This window comes from Anser cygnoides, chromosome 16 (genome assembly GCF_040182565.1).
Source record: "Anser cygnoides isolate HZ-2024a breed goose chromosome 16, Taihu_goose_T2T_genome, whole genome shotgun sequence".
Classification (NCBI taxonomy): domain Eukaryota; kingdom Metazoa; phylum Chordata; class Aves; order Anseriformes; family Anatidae; genus Anser; species Anser cygnoides.
Window position 1 is genome coordinate 2,716,084 of NC_089888.1, and position 15,962 is coordinate 2,732,045.

At 40.6% G+C, this 15,962-nt stretch overlaps 1 protein-coding gene across 2 annotated transcripts; it reads left to right on the top strand.

Moving 5' to 3' along the window:
* Positions 1 to 2: 2 nt before the first annotated feature.
* YTHDF1 (YTH N6-methyladenosine RNA binding protein F1) lies at positions 3 to 15,554 on the top strand. Of its 2 annotated transcripts, XM_066978560.1 has the most exons (5): positions 4 to 362; positions 688 to 712; positions 1,998 to 2,077; positions 7,088 to 8,614; positions 14,071 to 15,554. In XM_066978560.1, the coding sequence occupies exons 1-5, from the start codon at positions 336 to 338 to the stop codon at positions 14,095 to 14,097; spliced, it is 1,686 nt and encodes a 561-aa protein (XP_066834661.1). In that variant the 5' UTR covers positions 4 to 335; the 3' UTR covers positions 14,098 to 15,554. The 2 variants fall into 2 exon arrangements, with proteins under 2 accessions (XP_066834660.1, XP_066834661.1); XM_066978559.1 differs by lacking the exon at positions 14,071 to 15,554 and having other exon boundaries at positions 3 to 362; positions 7,088 to 12,224.
* The last annotated feature ends 408 nt before the right edge of the window (positions 15,555 to 15,962 follow it).

The window sequence follows — 15,962 nt, forward strand, 5'->3', positions numbered from 1 at the left end:
CTGTGGGCGCTGACGTCACCGCCGCCATTGGAGTCGGCGGCTCCGGCTCCGTGGCTGCAGCGGGGCGGCGGGGGCAGGGCCCGGGGGGATGTGAGGGGACGGGGCCGCCGCGGCAGGGCTCGGTGAGGCACGGCACGGCTCGGCGAGGCACGGCTCCCTCCCCGCCGGCCCTTCGTCCGCTCCCTCCGTCCCCTGAGGAACCGCCGAGCGCGGGCCAGCGGCCCCCGTCCCTCCCCCTCGGCCCGCGGCCGCCGCCTGAGGGGAGAGGCCCCGCCGGGCCCTGCCCGCGCCTCCCGCCCGCTCCCGCTGCACCACGGCGGCCCCGTGCATGAATTATGTCTGCCACCAGCGTGGACCCTCAGGTAAGAGCCTCAGGCCCGGCTCGGGAGAGGCTCTCCAGCCGCCTCGTTCCCCCCCCCCCGCCCCCGGGCACGGTGCCTCGCCGCCGCCCCGGAGCGGTGGCCATGTCGGGGGGAGGCCCTGAGGCGCCTCAGCCCCAGCTCAGATAAACCCCAGCAGCGCCTGAGCAGGCCCTCAGCCCGCCCCCCTCACCTCAGCCCTCCTCCGTCAGCCGTGGGTTTTGCAGTGACGATGTAACCGTTTGTCTAAAATTAACTTTTTTCTTTCCCTCTCTCTCTCTTTTTTTTTTTTTTTTTCTGTACCCGATCATTTGCCGTGGCTTTCCAGAGACCGAAAGGACAGGACAACAAAGGTGAGGATCGCGAGGAGATCTTGCCGTTGGAATTGTTACTGCAAGAGTTGGGTTATTTGCATACCTGTAGGTTAGCAGGAAGGTGTTGCAGTTAGGCTCTGGATAACAAAGGAAGCTGGGCCTTGCTGTAAAAATACATAACGGCTATTCATATGTGTTTGCTTGCATCCCAGTAAACGCTACAGAATTTACCACGCAAAAAAAAAATGCGTTAGTACTAAGCATGTTTATAATAATGATCCTAATTTTCTTAAAATGACCCAATTCCATGCAAAATTATGAAGGTAAGCCTGTTCAAGATCGTATGTGTATATATATATACTTTACATACTTTTGCTTAGTGTTCCATATGAATACAGTCCTGTTACTGGACTCCAGTTGACTGTGTATGTACTAGATGTCATAAGTAAGGCAAAAAACAACTATTTTAAAAATTTAAAATTTCTTAAATAACTGTTGGAAATTATAAGCCTTTTATAATAATACCTATGCTTCATTTGAATTTTAATTTCAAAAACAAGTTGTTCAAGAAAATACACTGATTTGTGCTGTGATTGCTAGTAAGCGTGTAAACGTTTAGGTTTTGAAGCTAGCAATGTCTTCCACTTCATAAGTGCTTTTAAATTTATCTTAACTTGCCTTAAAAATCCAGCTGCCTCTACTCACAAGAAATTTGACACTATTTCCTATGTTTGTATACACTCTTTTGCCTCCACTCTCCCTGGCAAACTTTACAGAAATATTTTTATAAATTCTCAAACTTGCTTGCTAAACACTGTGGTTTGTGTAGTTTTAGTTTAGTTTAGCTGTTCTGTGAAATAGTCGCTATAAGTAGGTGTTTGATAAGGCAAGTATCTGTAACTTATGCCTTTAAAAGATGAGACTTAAATTTTGCCTGAAAATGTCAGAATATCAGGGCACTAGCAGTCGTTATTTTATAATTAAATGTAACCTCATCTGATTTCAATTTAGCCAACTTAAATGAGAAGTAAACAACACATGCTGGGAAAGCTGTAAATTAGTTTGAGAGTTCTAATTATGTACCAGAACACCTGATGTTGTTACCTATGTTTTTCGCAAACTTTTTGTGAAGAACGATTATTTCTTGGTTCAGAGGTAGTTCACAGAGGCTGTCTATTCCCTTACATGTAGGAAGGTTTGGGTTACTAAACTTACTCAAGTTTAGCATGTCTCTTCATAAAATAACATGAAATGAAGCAGTTTACTGCGTTGTTTACTTGCTGCTAAGCAGTATTATAATGTGTTGTAACTTTTTTTTTCCTAGTACAAAATGGTTCATTACATCAGAAGGATACAGTTCATGACAACGATTTTGAACCTTACCTTTCTGGGCAGTCAAATCAGGTTAGTATATTTTTAACCTTTTTTTTTTCTTGGGCATGTTGTTGGCACTCCATTCATAGGATGTGTTAAGGGAGCAAATTCCTTAAATAGAAATGGAAAAAGAAGTGACTGGCATATAGTGTTACTTCGTAATACAAGTGCTTGTGCTCACCCAACTAATGCTACTCTGCATATCCAGATGGCCACAAGTGAAAATGAAGTTAATGCTCCAACTAGTGTCTGCTGATTGCTCCTCAGATTGCAGGTTACTGACATAGCTGAACTGTGACAAACTAGTTAGTCGTGCAGTTATCTGAAAGATGAGTTGCATCTGAGAGTCTGGAGGTTCTGCTTTTAGGGTCTCCTGCTTTGTCTTTTTAAATAATCCTGGAGATTGCCCTAGTGGAAATTTGGATATTGCTTTTGAGAAAAGATTGCAGAGAGATCCTGCTTGCTTTATACACTTAGCAAATATTGCTCTTTTGTGTCCTCTGAAATATCTTAAGACTTAGAAATGTATTGTTTCAAGAATGAGGCCCTAAAATGCAAACTCTGAATATAATTTAGCTCATTATAATGTACATTAAATCAACATCCAGGACTTAAATAGCATTGCAATTGAAAATCTTCTAATACAAGTAATCTTGGACTTAAAATACAAACTTTTTAAAGTGAAGAAAATGTTTAGAAGCTGGAGATGCAAAAAGTTTTTTTCACACAAATCTGCTTCAGTAAGAGGGAGGCATGACAGAGGTACGTTATTATTTCTTGGCAGAAAAGAGAAGTGGTAGGCTTTACGAAGTAAATCTGTAATTCAGCCTGAAGCTGATAAATGCCACTGTTTATACTGGTGACATCACTGAACTTGCTGGCAAAGGAACATTCATGTACATGCTTAAAAAAAAGGAAGAGGATGAAAGAAAACATGTAACGTGCTGTTCTGTTTCATTTGAGGAAATTGTGATTTAATCTTGAACAGTGGAGCAAACAACTTCAATTCTGGTGCTGCATACCAGGTACCTTCAAGGTGCATTAAGCCTTGTGGTAGGGCAGCCAGAGAAGAAACTGTGTTACAAGTTTTAGATCTTGCAGCTTTCTGAGAGCTGCTAACTGTAGCACAGTATAGGTATTCCTGAGCACATTTCCATCCAGGAAGCAATCTAGATACTCCACTGTGGAAGTTGGGACAAATGCATTTAGGACAACATGGGCTGTGTTAGCACTGCACCGTGTGGACTACCTGGTACACAGGTTTGGTATGCAACGTAGTCACGTGCTCCAGACATGCACAAAGTTAAAATCGTTCAAGAGGGAGCACGTTCTCTTTGGAACTGTGTTGAAGAATGAATGAAGCACATTATCTCGTGCTGTGGCAGGTATAAAAGCATGAAATTTGTGGAAAAAAATTAAGTAAAACTTTCTTGTGCAAAATTAGTTTTGAAAGAGATCAAGGTTGTATCCTTCCTCTGATTTCTTGAAATCCCTCTTCATTACATTTGCGTGTAGTTTTTACTCATCTTAAAAACAGGATGTCTTGTAACATGAACTGTACTGAGTGTTTAACTCCACATAGAAAAAAATCAAAGACTATTACAGTTAATTTCTAGGAAATATATATCTATATTATTCTAGCTCTTAACAAGCCCAGTTATTAGGTTTAAAATGGAAAAATTACTATGACATAGAACTTCCATAATTCTAATAAAGTCTAGATACATTAAAGCATAGCTACATTGACTGGTACTTATGCTGTGACAAGAAGTTGGCATGCTGCAAGAACCGATTGTGTAGGTGGTCTTACAGCTCTAACTGGAAAGCGACAGTAACATTAAATAGGGCTGAGATTTTTGTGCTGGACAGCCATGTTTCTGAACAAAGTCTTACCTAGTTATTTAGTCAGACTAATTCAGCCCTTTTAATTACTGTAAAATACAGGTAATGTACAAAAAGACTCAAAACTGAATTATTTTTTAAAAATACTTTAGAAGTTAAACATTCTCCTGACACAAATGTGTATTTGACATCAAAGTTCAAATGTAGGTTGGTAATACTGTGTTAAAATCAATACTTTAAAATTACAAATTAGTCTTTAAAATGAGTACTAAGCATGTTACATAATTAAATAAAATGTAATTGTCCTCCATCTTTCTGTTGGAAACTGCACCTCGTTAGCGATGTCTTTTTTCTTTCCACAAAAAGGTCCAGTATCCAAATAGCAGTAGTTAATGCAGAACAAATTCCAGGTGTGATAACTGTTATTAACTACACTAAAAGTACCTTTTAAGTGAAAAGGTAACTGAGTGTCTGATATTCATATACAAAGCTATGCTCAAAGCAAGGAAGGCATCCCCCATGTACTGTCAGCCAGAACCAAAAGATTTTTTGTAAGTGACAGGGTATTACTAGCAGTGTGAGTACTTCAGGAGGAAGGATTCCTTTCCTAATTAATTCAGTGGTTGTTTTTTTTAATAATAAGAAGGGTGCAGAAAGTTCCAGGACAAATTTGTTGAATGCATGTACCATGTTGAATGTTGAATGCATGTACCACTGTGGCAGTGAAGGATTTCTGTCAGGGTTGATCTTTTTCATTTGGGAGATGAGTGGCTGGAAAGCTGCCTGGCCGAGAAGGACCTGGGAGTATTGGTGGATAGTCGGCTGAATATGAGCCAGCAGTGTGCTCAGGTGGCCAAGAAGGCCAACAGCATCCTGGCCTGTATAAGAAGCAGTGTGGCCAGCAGGTCGAGGGAAGTGATTGTGCCCCTGTACTCGGCTCTGGTGAGGCCGCACCTCGAGTACTGTGTTCAGTTTTGGGCCCCTCGCTACAGGAAGGACATGGACGTGCTCGAGCGAGTCCAGAGAAGGGCGACCAAGCTTGTGAGGGGTCTGGAGAACAAGTCTTACGAGGAGCGGCTGAGGGAGCTGGGCTTGTTCAGCCTGGAGAAGAGGAGGCTCAGGGGCGACCTCATCGCTCTCTACAGTTACCTGAAAGGAGGCTGTAGAGAGGTGGGGGTTGGTCTATTCTCCCACGTGCCTAGTGACAGGACGAGGGGGAATGGGCTAAAGTTGCGACAGGGGAGTTTTAGGTTGGATGTTAGGAAGTACTTCTTTACCGAAAGGGTTATTAAGCATTGGAACGGGCTGCCCAGGGAGGTGGTGGAGTCACCATCCCTGGAGGTCTTTAAAAGAAGTTTAGATGTAGAGCTTAGGGATATGGTTTAGTGGAGTACTTAGTGTTAGGTCGGAGGTTGGACTCGATGATCTTGAGGTCTCTTCCAACCTAGAGAAATCTGTGAATCTGTGTGAATCTGTGAATCTGTGAATCTTACACACTCTGGCATAAAGCCAGGCAAAGTAGATCGAATGCTTTGTAAAGATGTCTGCTGAAACTTTCCCTTAATCTTGTTAGAATCCTTGTGGAAACTTTGCAGACTGTTTACAGGAGGTGACAGTCTGAGGAATTGTTTAGAATCTTTAGCAGAAATATTTTAGGATAAAACACCTGCCTTCTTTAGACTTATTCTTACTGGTCTTAAGAAGTTCTTTATCTGTGGAATATGAAAAGGTAAGTATCTCCTAAGAACAACTTATGTCTCCCCTTCCCTCCAACAACATGTTCTTACTTTTTTATTATATTAATAACTTCAGAAATAATACATTGATGTCAATCACAATGTAAAGTCTCCCGGAAAAAAAAAATCATATGTCAAATATTGGTTCTTCTGGTTTGGGAATCTTAGAGAATGTAATGTGTTTTTAGAGGATCTTGTCATGGGGAGGCAGATAGTGTTCCTCTGGATAATGATGGATATAATTTGCACATAATGGGAGCATGAGCAGTGGAGAAATGATGTCTTTTGAATCAGTAACATTGGATTCAGGCTGTTGAAATCTCAGTAGTGATTGCAGTAGCGTATGTAAGTCTTGGTGGCATTTTATGGTATCATTCTTTATATGGAAAGTAAGGATATTGCTTTGGGTGTCATGGAAGGGAGTCAATGAAAAATGAGGAATAAAACTGACTCTTTAATTTATCACTTGGGTATTACGCTCATCTATAGCAAGGAGTCTTCTTACTTCATTTTCTGAATAAGCTAAGAAATAATTGTATGTTTGGAAAAATGGAGGAGGCTTCTGAATCTAGTAATAAAAAAGTTGAGAGGGAGAAAGGAAGGAGAAGCTAGAACTTTGGAGAAGGATTTGCTCATTTATAACAAGTCAGTCTTTTATTTCGTAGAGTGGAAAAGGTGGCCTGTTCGGAAGAGCAGTCTGAAGCAGTCTTGCACATTTGTAACTTTACTACCGAGGGAGTAAGAGACTTTCAGAAGCAGTTTGATAGGGTTTGTCACAAACACTTTGGATGGTTTACTGGAATATGTCACGTGCTGTATCTGTATGTAGTTGTCTCTAGCACGTCGTCTTAATCTCAGTTTCTAGTCATTAGGTCCATTAGGTCTACTTAAATCAAACTTGGCACGCTTTTTAGAATGTGCTCTCACTGATCCTGTGTGTGTCAGAAGTAGCCTTTGCGTGTTTATCCACTTCAGGTGTGGTTTGCTTGTTAGGAACCGTTGGCTCTTCAAAACAATCCCATAATAAGGACTGTGACTGTATTTTCTGTGTGCTGCCATATTAAAGCAATTTAATCTAAAACTTCTCCCATGCAGCTCTTTCTGGTAATCAAGATAAACTAAATATCCTTAATGGTATGAGACACAAAATGTATTGGTACATGAGTTTCTTGAAATATTTTGGAGTATTGGCAGATTAAGTAATTCTAGAAGAGGCCACAAAAGACCCCATAATAATGTAACTAAGATTATACAATTTCAGGTACTACCGTCACTGTGAAAATAGCACTGGAGCATATTGTGAATGTCCAGATACTGACTCTTGGAATGTGAACTGAAATCTTTAATTAGACGTTAATTACCTTGTCCCTATTGTTCTCTTCTGTTTGGTAATGTACAGTGTTGTGGCTATTTATAAACGAAGTTTTAGATATCTGAAGCTACCTTTTTTTTCCTTTAACAGAACAGTAGCTATCCATCAATGACTGATCCTTATCTGTCCAGTTATTATCCACCATCGATTGGGTTTCCCTACTCTCTCAGTGAAGCACCATGGTCTACGGGAGGAGATCCTCCAATCCCATATCTTACCACCTATGGACAGCTCAGTAACGGAGATCATCATTTTATGCATGATGCTGTTTTTGGACAGCCTGGGGGTCTGGGAAATAATATCTATCAACACCGTTTTAACTTTTTCCCTGAAAATCCTGCCTTCTCAGCTTGGGGAACAAGTGGATCCCAAGGACAGCAGACTCAAAGTTCAGCATATGGGAGCAGTTACAGCTACCCGCCTAGTTCACTGGGTGGTACCATCGTGGACGGACAAACAGGATTTCATAATGACACGTTAAATAAAGCTCCTGGAATGAACAGCATTGAGCAGGGAATGGTTGGACTTAAGATTGGTGGAGATGTTACAACTTCTGCTGTGAAAACAGTGGGTTCCGTTGTCAACAGTGCTGGGATGACAGGCGCTCTCTCTGGTAACGGTGGATCTAATGTAAACTTGCCAGTATCTAAACCAACCTCGTGGGCTGCTATAGCTAGCAAGCCTGCAAAACCACAGCCTAAAATGAAAACAAAAACTGGACCTGTGATTGGAGGAGCATTGCCTCCTCCGCCTATAAAGCATAATATGGACATAGGTACTTGGGACAATAAGGGTCCTGTGGCAAAAGTTCCTGCCCCCCAACAGATACCTTCTCCTCAGTCTGTTCCACAGCCACAGCAACAAATTGTTCAGCCTGTTCCAGCTCAACCTCCTCCATTGACTCAACCACAGTATCAGAGCCCTCAGCAGCCGCCCCAAAATCGCTGGGTAGCGCCTCGCAACAGAAATGCAGCTTTTGGCCAAAGTGGAGGAACTGGTAACGACAGCAGCTCAGCTGGCAGCACCCAGCCTAACCCTGTTCCGAGTGGTGAGTCCCATCCTGTTCTCGAAAAACTGAAAGCTGCTCACAGCTATAACCCTAAAGATTTTGAATGGAACCTTAAAAATGGACGTGTGTTCATAATAAAGAGTTATTCTGAGGATGATATTCATCGTTCCATTAAATATTCTATTTGGTGTAGTACGGAGCACGGCAACAAACGGCTGGACAGTGCTTTTCGGTCCATGAATAGTAAGGGCCCGGTCTACTTGCTATTCAGTGTCAACGGTAGTGGACACTTCTGTGGAGTTGCGGAGATGAAATCACCTGTGGACTATGGCACCAGTGCAGGTGTCTGGTCTCAGGACAAGTGGAAGGGGAAGTTTGATGTCAAGTGGATCTTTGTGAAGGATGTGCCCAACAACCAGCTCCGACACATCAGGCTGGAGAACAATGACAACAAACCTGTTACAAACTCCCGTGATACACAGGAGGTGCCCTTAGAAAAAGCAAAACAAGTGCTTAAAATTATTGCTACTTACAAGCACACGACCTCCATCTTTGATGACTTTTCTCATTATGAGAAGCGCCAAGAAGAGGAGGAGGTGGTGCGGAAGGTAAACTTATTAAAAAATTTATTTTATACACAGATATGGGGAAAATGAAATGTGAAGGCTGCTTTGGTGGAAAAAATGTAAGTAGGAATTCAAAATGTTTTTAATACATCTCAACTTGGTGATTTTATTTGTGTTTAACAACACCGAAAACAAACTGATGCTTATTTGTCTGTGACATGATTTCATAGCAAATGCGTTTCAGAACAAAAGGTCAAGCAGTGATGCAGGTAAAGGACGTCAATGTCCATGTTTTTAGTTATTTTTCTCTTAAAATGGTTAATAGATTAGAAACTAGTTTCTGTTTCAGAGTGCAGTTCTGTCAAAGGAGGCCACGCAAGCTTTTTGCCTTATAAATATGAGGTGTTTTAGCACTGTTTGGCTGGAACCAGTCTATCAAAATCGATAAATGTGGCATTTGAAGTTTGTATATTACCTCTGAGAGCAAGAAGAGTCTAGCCTCATGTTGTTTGTTCAGTTGATCTCTGGAAAAGGAGTTCCATAAAATCGTTGGAGTAGTGCTGGAAAGGTTGCTTCTGCTGCTGAAGTCACATGTATTATTTGGGTAATTAAAGGCTTTTGGTTCCCAGGTCTAATCTGTCTACTAATTCTTGAAAAGAAATCTTGAGTGAGGATGTATGAGAAACTGGGGCAGTACCTGGGAAAGTGTGGTAAACCTTTTATATATGCTTTTATGGCCCCAAGAGTCAGCTGTCCTATGACCTCAGTTCCAGGAACGCGTTTCTCCAGTTAGGCAGTCTGGAAGTAAAGCACTGACAAAATATCGGTGTTGGGACAAAATATTTGTGTAGTTACTAGTTTTGTAGTGCTTAAAGTTGTTTGATAGCATTTCATACACCTCTTTTGTATGGCATTTGAAATAAAGAATGGATTTGACAGGCTGGTTTAATGCAGCTCACTTGCTTCAACATCTTTTTGAAGCAAAAACCGACAACAGAATATGTATTTCTGGGCCTGAAAACGAAGTTGCTGTTTTAAAGGTTTTATTGGCATTTAAAAACGGAGATAAAATTGCTTTAAACTGTATTCTTAGAACGTACTCTTAAATTTTGAGAGAGAAGGTGATCGGTGTATCAAGAACTTTCAGCTCGACCTTTCCTAGCCATCTGATACAACATGCCTAGCATATTTCAACACAGCAGGGGAGGAGAGCTTAAGATTTGAAGTTTTTCTTCAGTACTCTCCACGGGGTTCCACAAGCTGAAACCTGAAAGCCGTTACCTCAACGCTTCATTTGTTCCATAGACAATTAGCAATTCAATATTCAATGCAATGTGTATGTCGAAGAGCTGTTCCCATATGTGGGGGAGAATCCTAAATGATCGTAGAGTGGCTGGAGTTGGAAGGGGCCTTCAAAGATACCTGGTTTCAACCCCATGTCCTGTGGCAGGGACCCCTTTGGGCAGCCTGGGCCACAGCCTCACCACCCTGAAAGGGAAGAATTTCTAACCTGTATGTCCTCTAAATCTCGTTCAGTTTAGAGCCGTTGCCCCTTGTCTTCTCACAACGGAGCGTGGTCTCTTATTCCAGACAATAAAAACTGTCTTGGAAAGTTGATCCCCGCCCTCCACCCCCTTGAATAAATGAATTTTAGAAGTCCAGTTGATTACTAGAAGAGTTTCTTTGCAGGATACACACACAATTAAACTTATTGTTGTGAAGTTCCTGCTATTGAAGTTGAATCCTCCCTAGTATGCCAAAATTATCCTTCCTATGAGATTTTTTGAAGAATCTTGTTGCCAGTTAAGGTAACCCTTATGGCTCAAATGGCTTTTTCAAATGGTTGTCTGCATATGTACCGTCTTAATTGGTTTACAAGTCGCCGTGTTTTTTATTCATCGTACTCTGTTTAGCAGTAAAATTGATAAACATTTGTGCTTCTGTTTCACCACTGTCATGATTACAAAAGGCTAGAATTCTTAAAAAGCTGTTAATGGAGAGCTTGAACGTTTACTTCATTTATGCACAAATGTTTAGAAGGGAAGACAAACTTGATGTAATGTATTCAATGCGAGCCGCTAGCCTTGCAGGGTTTGGGTTTTTTGATGTTTGTGGCTTGTTGCTAGCCACTGTTTCCTGAAGTAAATAAGGGGTGCAGTGTAAAGCTGCGCTGTGTGCTCTCCGAGTTTAACTCATCTAGGAACACCTGTGTTCCTTGAAATCATCACATGAGGATTAGTTGGGTGTAATGTAATGCTGAATGAAAATCTCTAAAGTGCCAAAGAAACAACACTGGTCGTGCTGACGAACAAGGGCTGTATCATGTAGATCTAAGTCCAGCTTCTGATTTGCAGTAGTAATAAGCTATTTTCTCCCAGTCCGATCTGGAACCTGAGAAACCAGGAAGCCAAAGAACTAGTGGTATGAAGTTTCTTCTGGCCCCTGCTTGTTTTCTCAGTCAGTTCCCTAGGCCACTACAACATGACTGTGTCCCCAGGGAGCAACTTCCCTGGTCAAAGCTCATGTTTTTAAAATGTAATGTTGCAACACGTGAGAAAATCTTTAAAAGGAAAATCCAGTATGATGTAGTCTTAAGTAACACTCCCTAGAAACAAGCTTGCATAGTCTTTACAAAACTGTCTTGCAGAGTAAAAAAGCTTGTAAAGAAAATAAACTTGTTGCAGATTTTTGTACAGTCACTGGCAACTTATGGTAGGACAGGATTGATGGAGTGTAAAACGCAGCCGTTCGGCCTCACCGCTATGTGTTTCACTAGGTGGTCCCACATATTGTGCTAGGGCTGCTGTGCTCTCGCCTCTGATCTGTGTCACGGCAGTCAGCTAGTCCAAGGTCTGTCCCTTCGTGTTGTGTGGAAGAGCTCAGTTGCTTTATCTCAGAAAGTTCTTGGATCAACAACTTAGCGTTTCTTCTTTTGTGTGAGTACGTACTGTAAAGTGTACGCTGGTGCACGCTGACAGAAATACTCCTTGTTTTCTAGCGCTGTAAAGATTTCCTTTCAGTATGCTTTCTGTGAACACGTTCGTTGAACATAGAACTTTAAAGGATGGAATATTGTCCTTCCTTTGAAACTAGTTAAAAACATGGCTGTTTTACAGTTGATACAAATTATTTCCTGACACAAAAATCGTGAATGCTTTCATCCAGCTGACCTGAACAAGTACAGCTTAGCAGGAAGATTACCAGCTACTTTATACTGGGGCGCAGGGAACAGAAATTTGACGGGGTGGGTGTCTCCAGAATGGAAGTTACTGCAAGTTTGGTGAAAACCAGTCTTCCCTGTGCCTGATGCCGTTATGTATTAATGTCACCAATGAGAAGCAGCGTGCAACAGGAGCTCCCTTGTGAGATATCAGAACTCCCCTGGAGAAGAGAAATTACGAAGGCTCTGAATGGATCTTAGGAGCCAAAAGGAACAAAGCTTTTTTATTACCTTACCAAGTTGCTTGTACTTGCTTGCAGTAGTGCCAAATAGCAATGCAGGAGAGAACTTGAGTTAGATCTTCCAGAGATCTTCCAAAAAGCAGCCATATTCAAGAGCATGAAGAATTGTTACGTCAGGCTCCTCCCTGTCAATCTATATGGATTCAGACCTTTTTAAAAAGGAAGACTCAGAGTAGCCCCTGAGAGGGGGGGAAAAAAAAGAGCAGCAAGGGAGCAGCAAGGTAGGAAGAACTGCTTAATAAATTTGCTCAATAGATAGTTCTCTTTGCTAAATTATAAAGCCTGAGCTGAGTGTCTGAGTAGATTGTGAGAGTGAAAGATGTATTTCTTTACAAGTGGAATTATAAGAGTCGCTGGATAGATACCCAAAAAAAGTTGCCAGAGATGACAATGGGAATGGTTTACAGGGTATGGTAGGGCAATGAGGTATAGTAAAAGTTATTTGCCACCTTAAGAGTGGAAGTGGGATAGAACTGCTTTCGTGGAAGTCTGAAAATGGCATTGATTTGGTTCAGCTTTAAATTCTCTTTCCAACCAGCTTTTGTTTGAAATGGCAGGCAGCAATCAGTTCTTTTCATCAAGAACATACTACACAGTTTTGCTGATTTGGTAAAACAACTTTCCTAAGGTCTTAAATCTTAGGTTAAGAACTTATTCAAGATTTTAGTTTACTTACTTCAATTTCAAAAAAAAAATTATTCTGCCTGGATGCAGAAACCAGTATATTCCATTCATAAACGTAACAGAAATTGCATTGGCTACCTCAGCTGGTCACAGCAAAAAATCAGAAAACTTCCTTAAGGACTGGCACACTTGTAAATAATGTTTACACTGCAACAAGCAATTTGGAGGTAAACTTTATACAGAAAGATTCCACAGAACAAGTAAAATCTGAAATTCGGGAGTTGACACTTGTTTATGCTTAGGCAGTTTTACAGTTGTTTGTCTTGGCCTAGGATTTGGTGCTATATCAGTGTCTTAAAGTACAGTACACAGTGTCTTTACATGCTTGTTTGGAAGTTTGCAGTCTATTTTAAACACCAGTAGGATGAAGCAGAAAGCAGTAAGACTGCACCTTTTCTGTTCATTCTGTGTGGTGTCTTAGCTGGAAAAAATGCACTAGCTTCAAAATACAGCAGCTTATTCTGTCTGTTTTTTTCTTGCAGTCATTTTGCTGTTCTGCACCTTCAGGGGCTCCTGAAGAAATTATTGAAGCTGTCCTCCCTACTTAGTGCTGGGAGAACACAAGTTAGCTAGATGAAGACTTAGAATAATTGAGGCATTCCTGCACATACCCCTTAGATTATCTGTTTTCTGTATTTGTGGTTGGCAGAAACTTTTGAGACTTCAGACAGCTGCTGACTTCTGTACTACAATGTTTTCATAAGTTTTTGGGTGGTTCTGTCTAGCTGTGCTGTTTTTTTATCAGACCATGCAAAAAGCATGTAACTTTTCTTCCACAAAATGAATTTTTCCCCAATTCGTCGAGTATTTTACGGTGCCTCCCTGAGTAGTTGAACAGGTAAAAAGACTGAGGAACAGAATTTCTATAGAGATCACATCCTAGTGATATTGAATATGACTAAACTCTTAAGTTTAGTCTTAACTCTTAAGTGGTTCAAAATTATACTGGTTCTGTGGAGTTCGTTAATCTGCCATCTCCTTTCTGTTCTCGAATTGGCCATGCTGTTATTGCAGTAGCTAAATTAATCCAGAAAGCAGAACGTTGTAGGTCCTGTTTCTAGTTGGGAACGTTGCTATTCCATACCTTCCTTGCTGTGACCTTCATCTGCTGTCAGCTTGAAGTGACTGTACAGGTATTCAGCTGTTCCACTTGAAGCTGTACTTCAAATTCTTACCAAATCCTTGGGTTTATCAGGTATATACAATATATATATATAAAATGTAGTGGCAATTTTTTTGACTAAGCATGTCATTGTCGGGGATCACATCAGTGTTGTTATACTACTAAGAATGCTTTTCCTTGTTCATTTCACTAAAATCTTTAACTATTTTCAACTTTTTTCTCTTTACAGGAACGTCAGAATCGAAACAAACAATAAGAATATACGTATACAGTTTGATATATATACTAGAACTGATATTAAATTCGACTGAGAAACAAAATTTATGTATTCTGGTGCTTTATCGTGGCATCAGGATAAACTAAAGCTTTCAGCTCCAATATATCTTCTCGTGCAGGGGAAATTAAGTTGTTGCATCTTTGTAGTTTATTTTTGCCCAAGTGGATCTGCATTAATTTGTATCTTTTTTCTATGTAAAATTCTGTAGAAATCATTAATAAAGGTGTGTCTCTTTTTATTTTTTTAAGTTGGTAAACAGTTATATTAACCTAATGTGGACCTATACACGAGCATACTAAAGTGTCAGTGCTTCCCAAAGACTTCATTTTGGCACAAATTATGTTCCTAGCCAGATATAGAGATTATGGAGAATACATGACAAATCTTCCTTTATCCTCTTCCCAAACCATGTTTCTTCATGGCAGATGTAAGAAACCATGCATTGATTTTTGTCATTTAAAACAACAAAACAAAACTTCTAAGATACTGCACTTCGGAATTTTGAAATGAAAAATCTAAATTTCAGATCACTTTGTGCAGCTGCTATGCCTCTTTATTTATCTGTACAATTACACTTTTAAAATTGCTAATGCGCCATTGTTGTTTTTTTCTGTCTAGTAGAAGATCAAATTGTCAGTGAAGCTGTTTCTCTGGAAAATATTTCCCTTTCACATTCTGTTAACCAGTGCTTCAGTGTGCATTTGTTATACCATATCCTGCCGAGGGTGAGCGAGATGCTTTCTCTCAGCCATAATTCTGCTTTATGGTTTTTGTAGCTTAATAATTAATAATGTGATGCTATCAACATTGCAGGGGTTTTGGACAATGTGTTTAAACCTGTTTCAGCTTCAGGTGTTATTAGTTAATTGCAGATCATTTTTAATCCTTCCCTTCATTACTCCCTCCCACCCCCCAAGTCCTAACGCCATTTAAAGTTTTTATACCAATAATGCTGAGCTTTAACGTAGGAACTAATAGTATGGATAATATGATGGATTATGCCTCAGATGTTTAAAATTGACAGTGTGTATGTCTAACTTTTTTCTGTTGGATGAGTAAAAAAACCTGTTTTAAGAAACTGAATTTGCTGTCATGTTTTTGTGGAGTGAGGGGACCGTCGGAGAACCTGTCACCAACTGGAGTTCCAATTAAGCATGGAAATGGTGCTCATGTCCGCTGCTCTAGCACACTGAATCTGCACGTGTTTATTGTAGAGGATCTTTTACTATATTAGAAAGCAAGTATCTTCTGAATACTATTTACTCCAAAAGGACCTCCAATTTAAATAAAGTTTAATCTGTATCATTTAGACTTGTATTTAGAACATATAACTCTGTCTCTGGACTGTTACTGCCTGTAAGGGGTAATGGACAGCATCAGATTAACTTTTTCCTCTAGGAGAATACAAGCCTTAATAAACAATACATATTTAGCAAGCTTGATGTCATTTTCGTTTTTTCCCTACTTTCAGTTGTTTTCCTATGTTAAAACAGCCCATTATGCAAGCTCATGAATTGAATCTAATTGGAGAAGTGTTTTGCTCGTAATAACTCGGATGTTCGCACGCGTGATATTTGCAGAAGGGTTTCCTGGGACTCTGCAGAAGACACCTAAGCTGCTTTGAATGTTACTGTTCCTCAGAGGAAGTACGTGCACAAACGATGTTTGCTACTTGTGTTTTTCTTTCTCCCTGCATGGTAGAGGAGCTGAAGCAACAACTGGAAGTTGCCCTGTAGCCTTCAGGAGGTGTTATTGCAGACACGGGTCACTGGGATGAGAAAAGAACCTTCCAAATAGAGCTAAAGCTCTCCGAACTGTTCCTTTTACAACAGTAGGCTGTATTT

Bases quoted from the DNA above. Each gene is read 5' to 3' on its own strand.
- YTHDF1 (XM_066978559.1), top strand. From the start codon at position 336: ATGTCTGCCACCAGCGTGGACCCTCAG. The intron at 363-687 runs GTAAGAGCCTCA...GTGGCTTTCCAG, and splicing joins CCACCAGCGTGGACCCTCAG to AGACCGAAAGGACAGGACAA. The intron at 2,078-7,087 runs GTTAGTATATTT...TTCCTTTAACAG, and splicing joins TTTCTGGGCAGTCAAATCAG to AACAGTAGCTATCCATCAAT.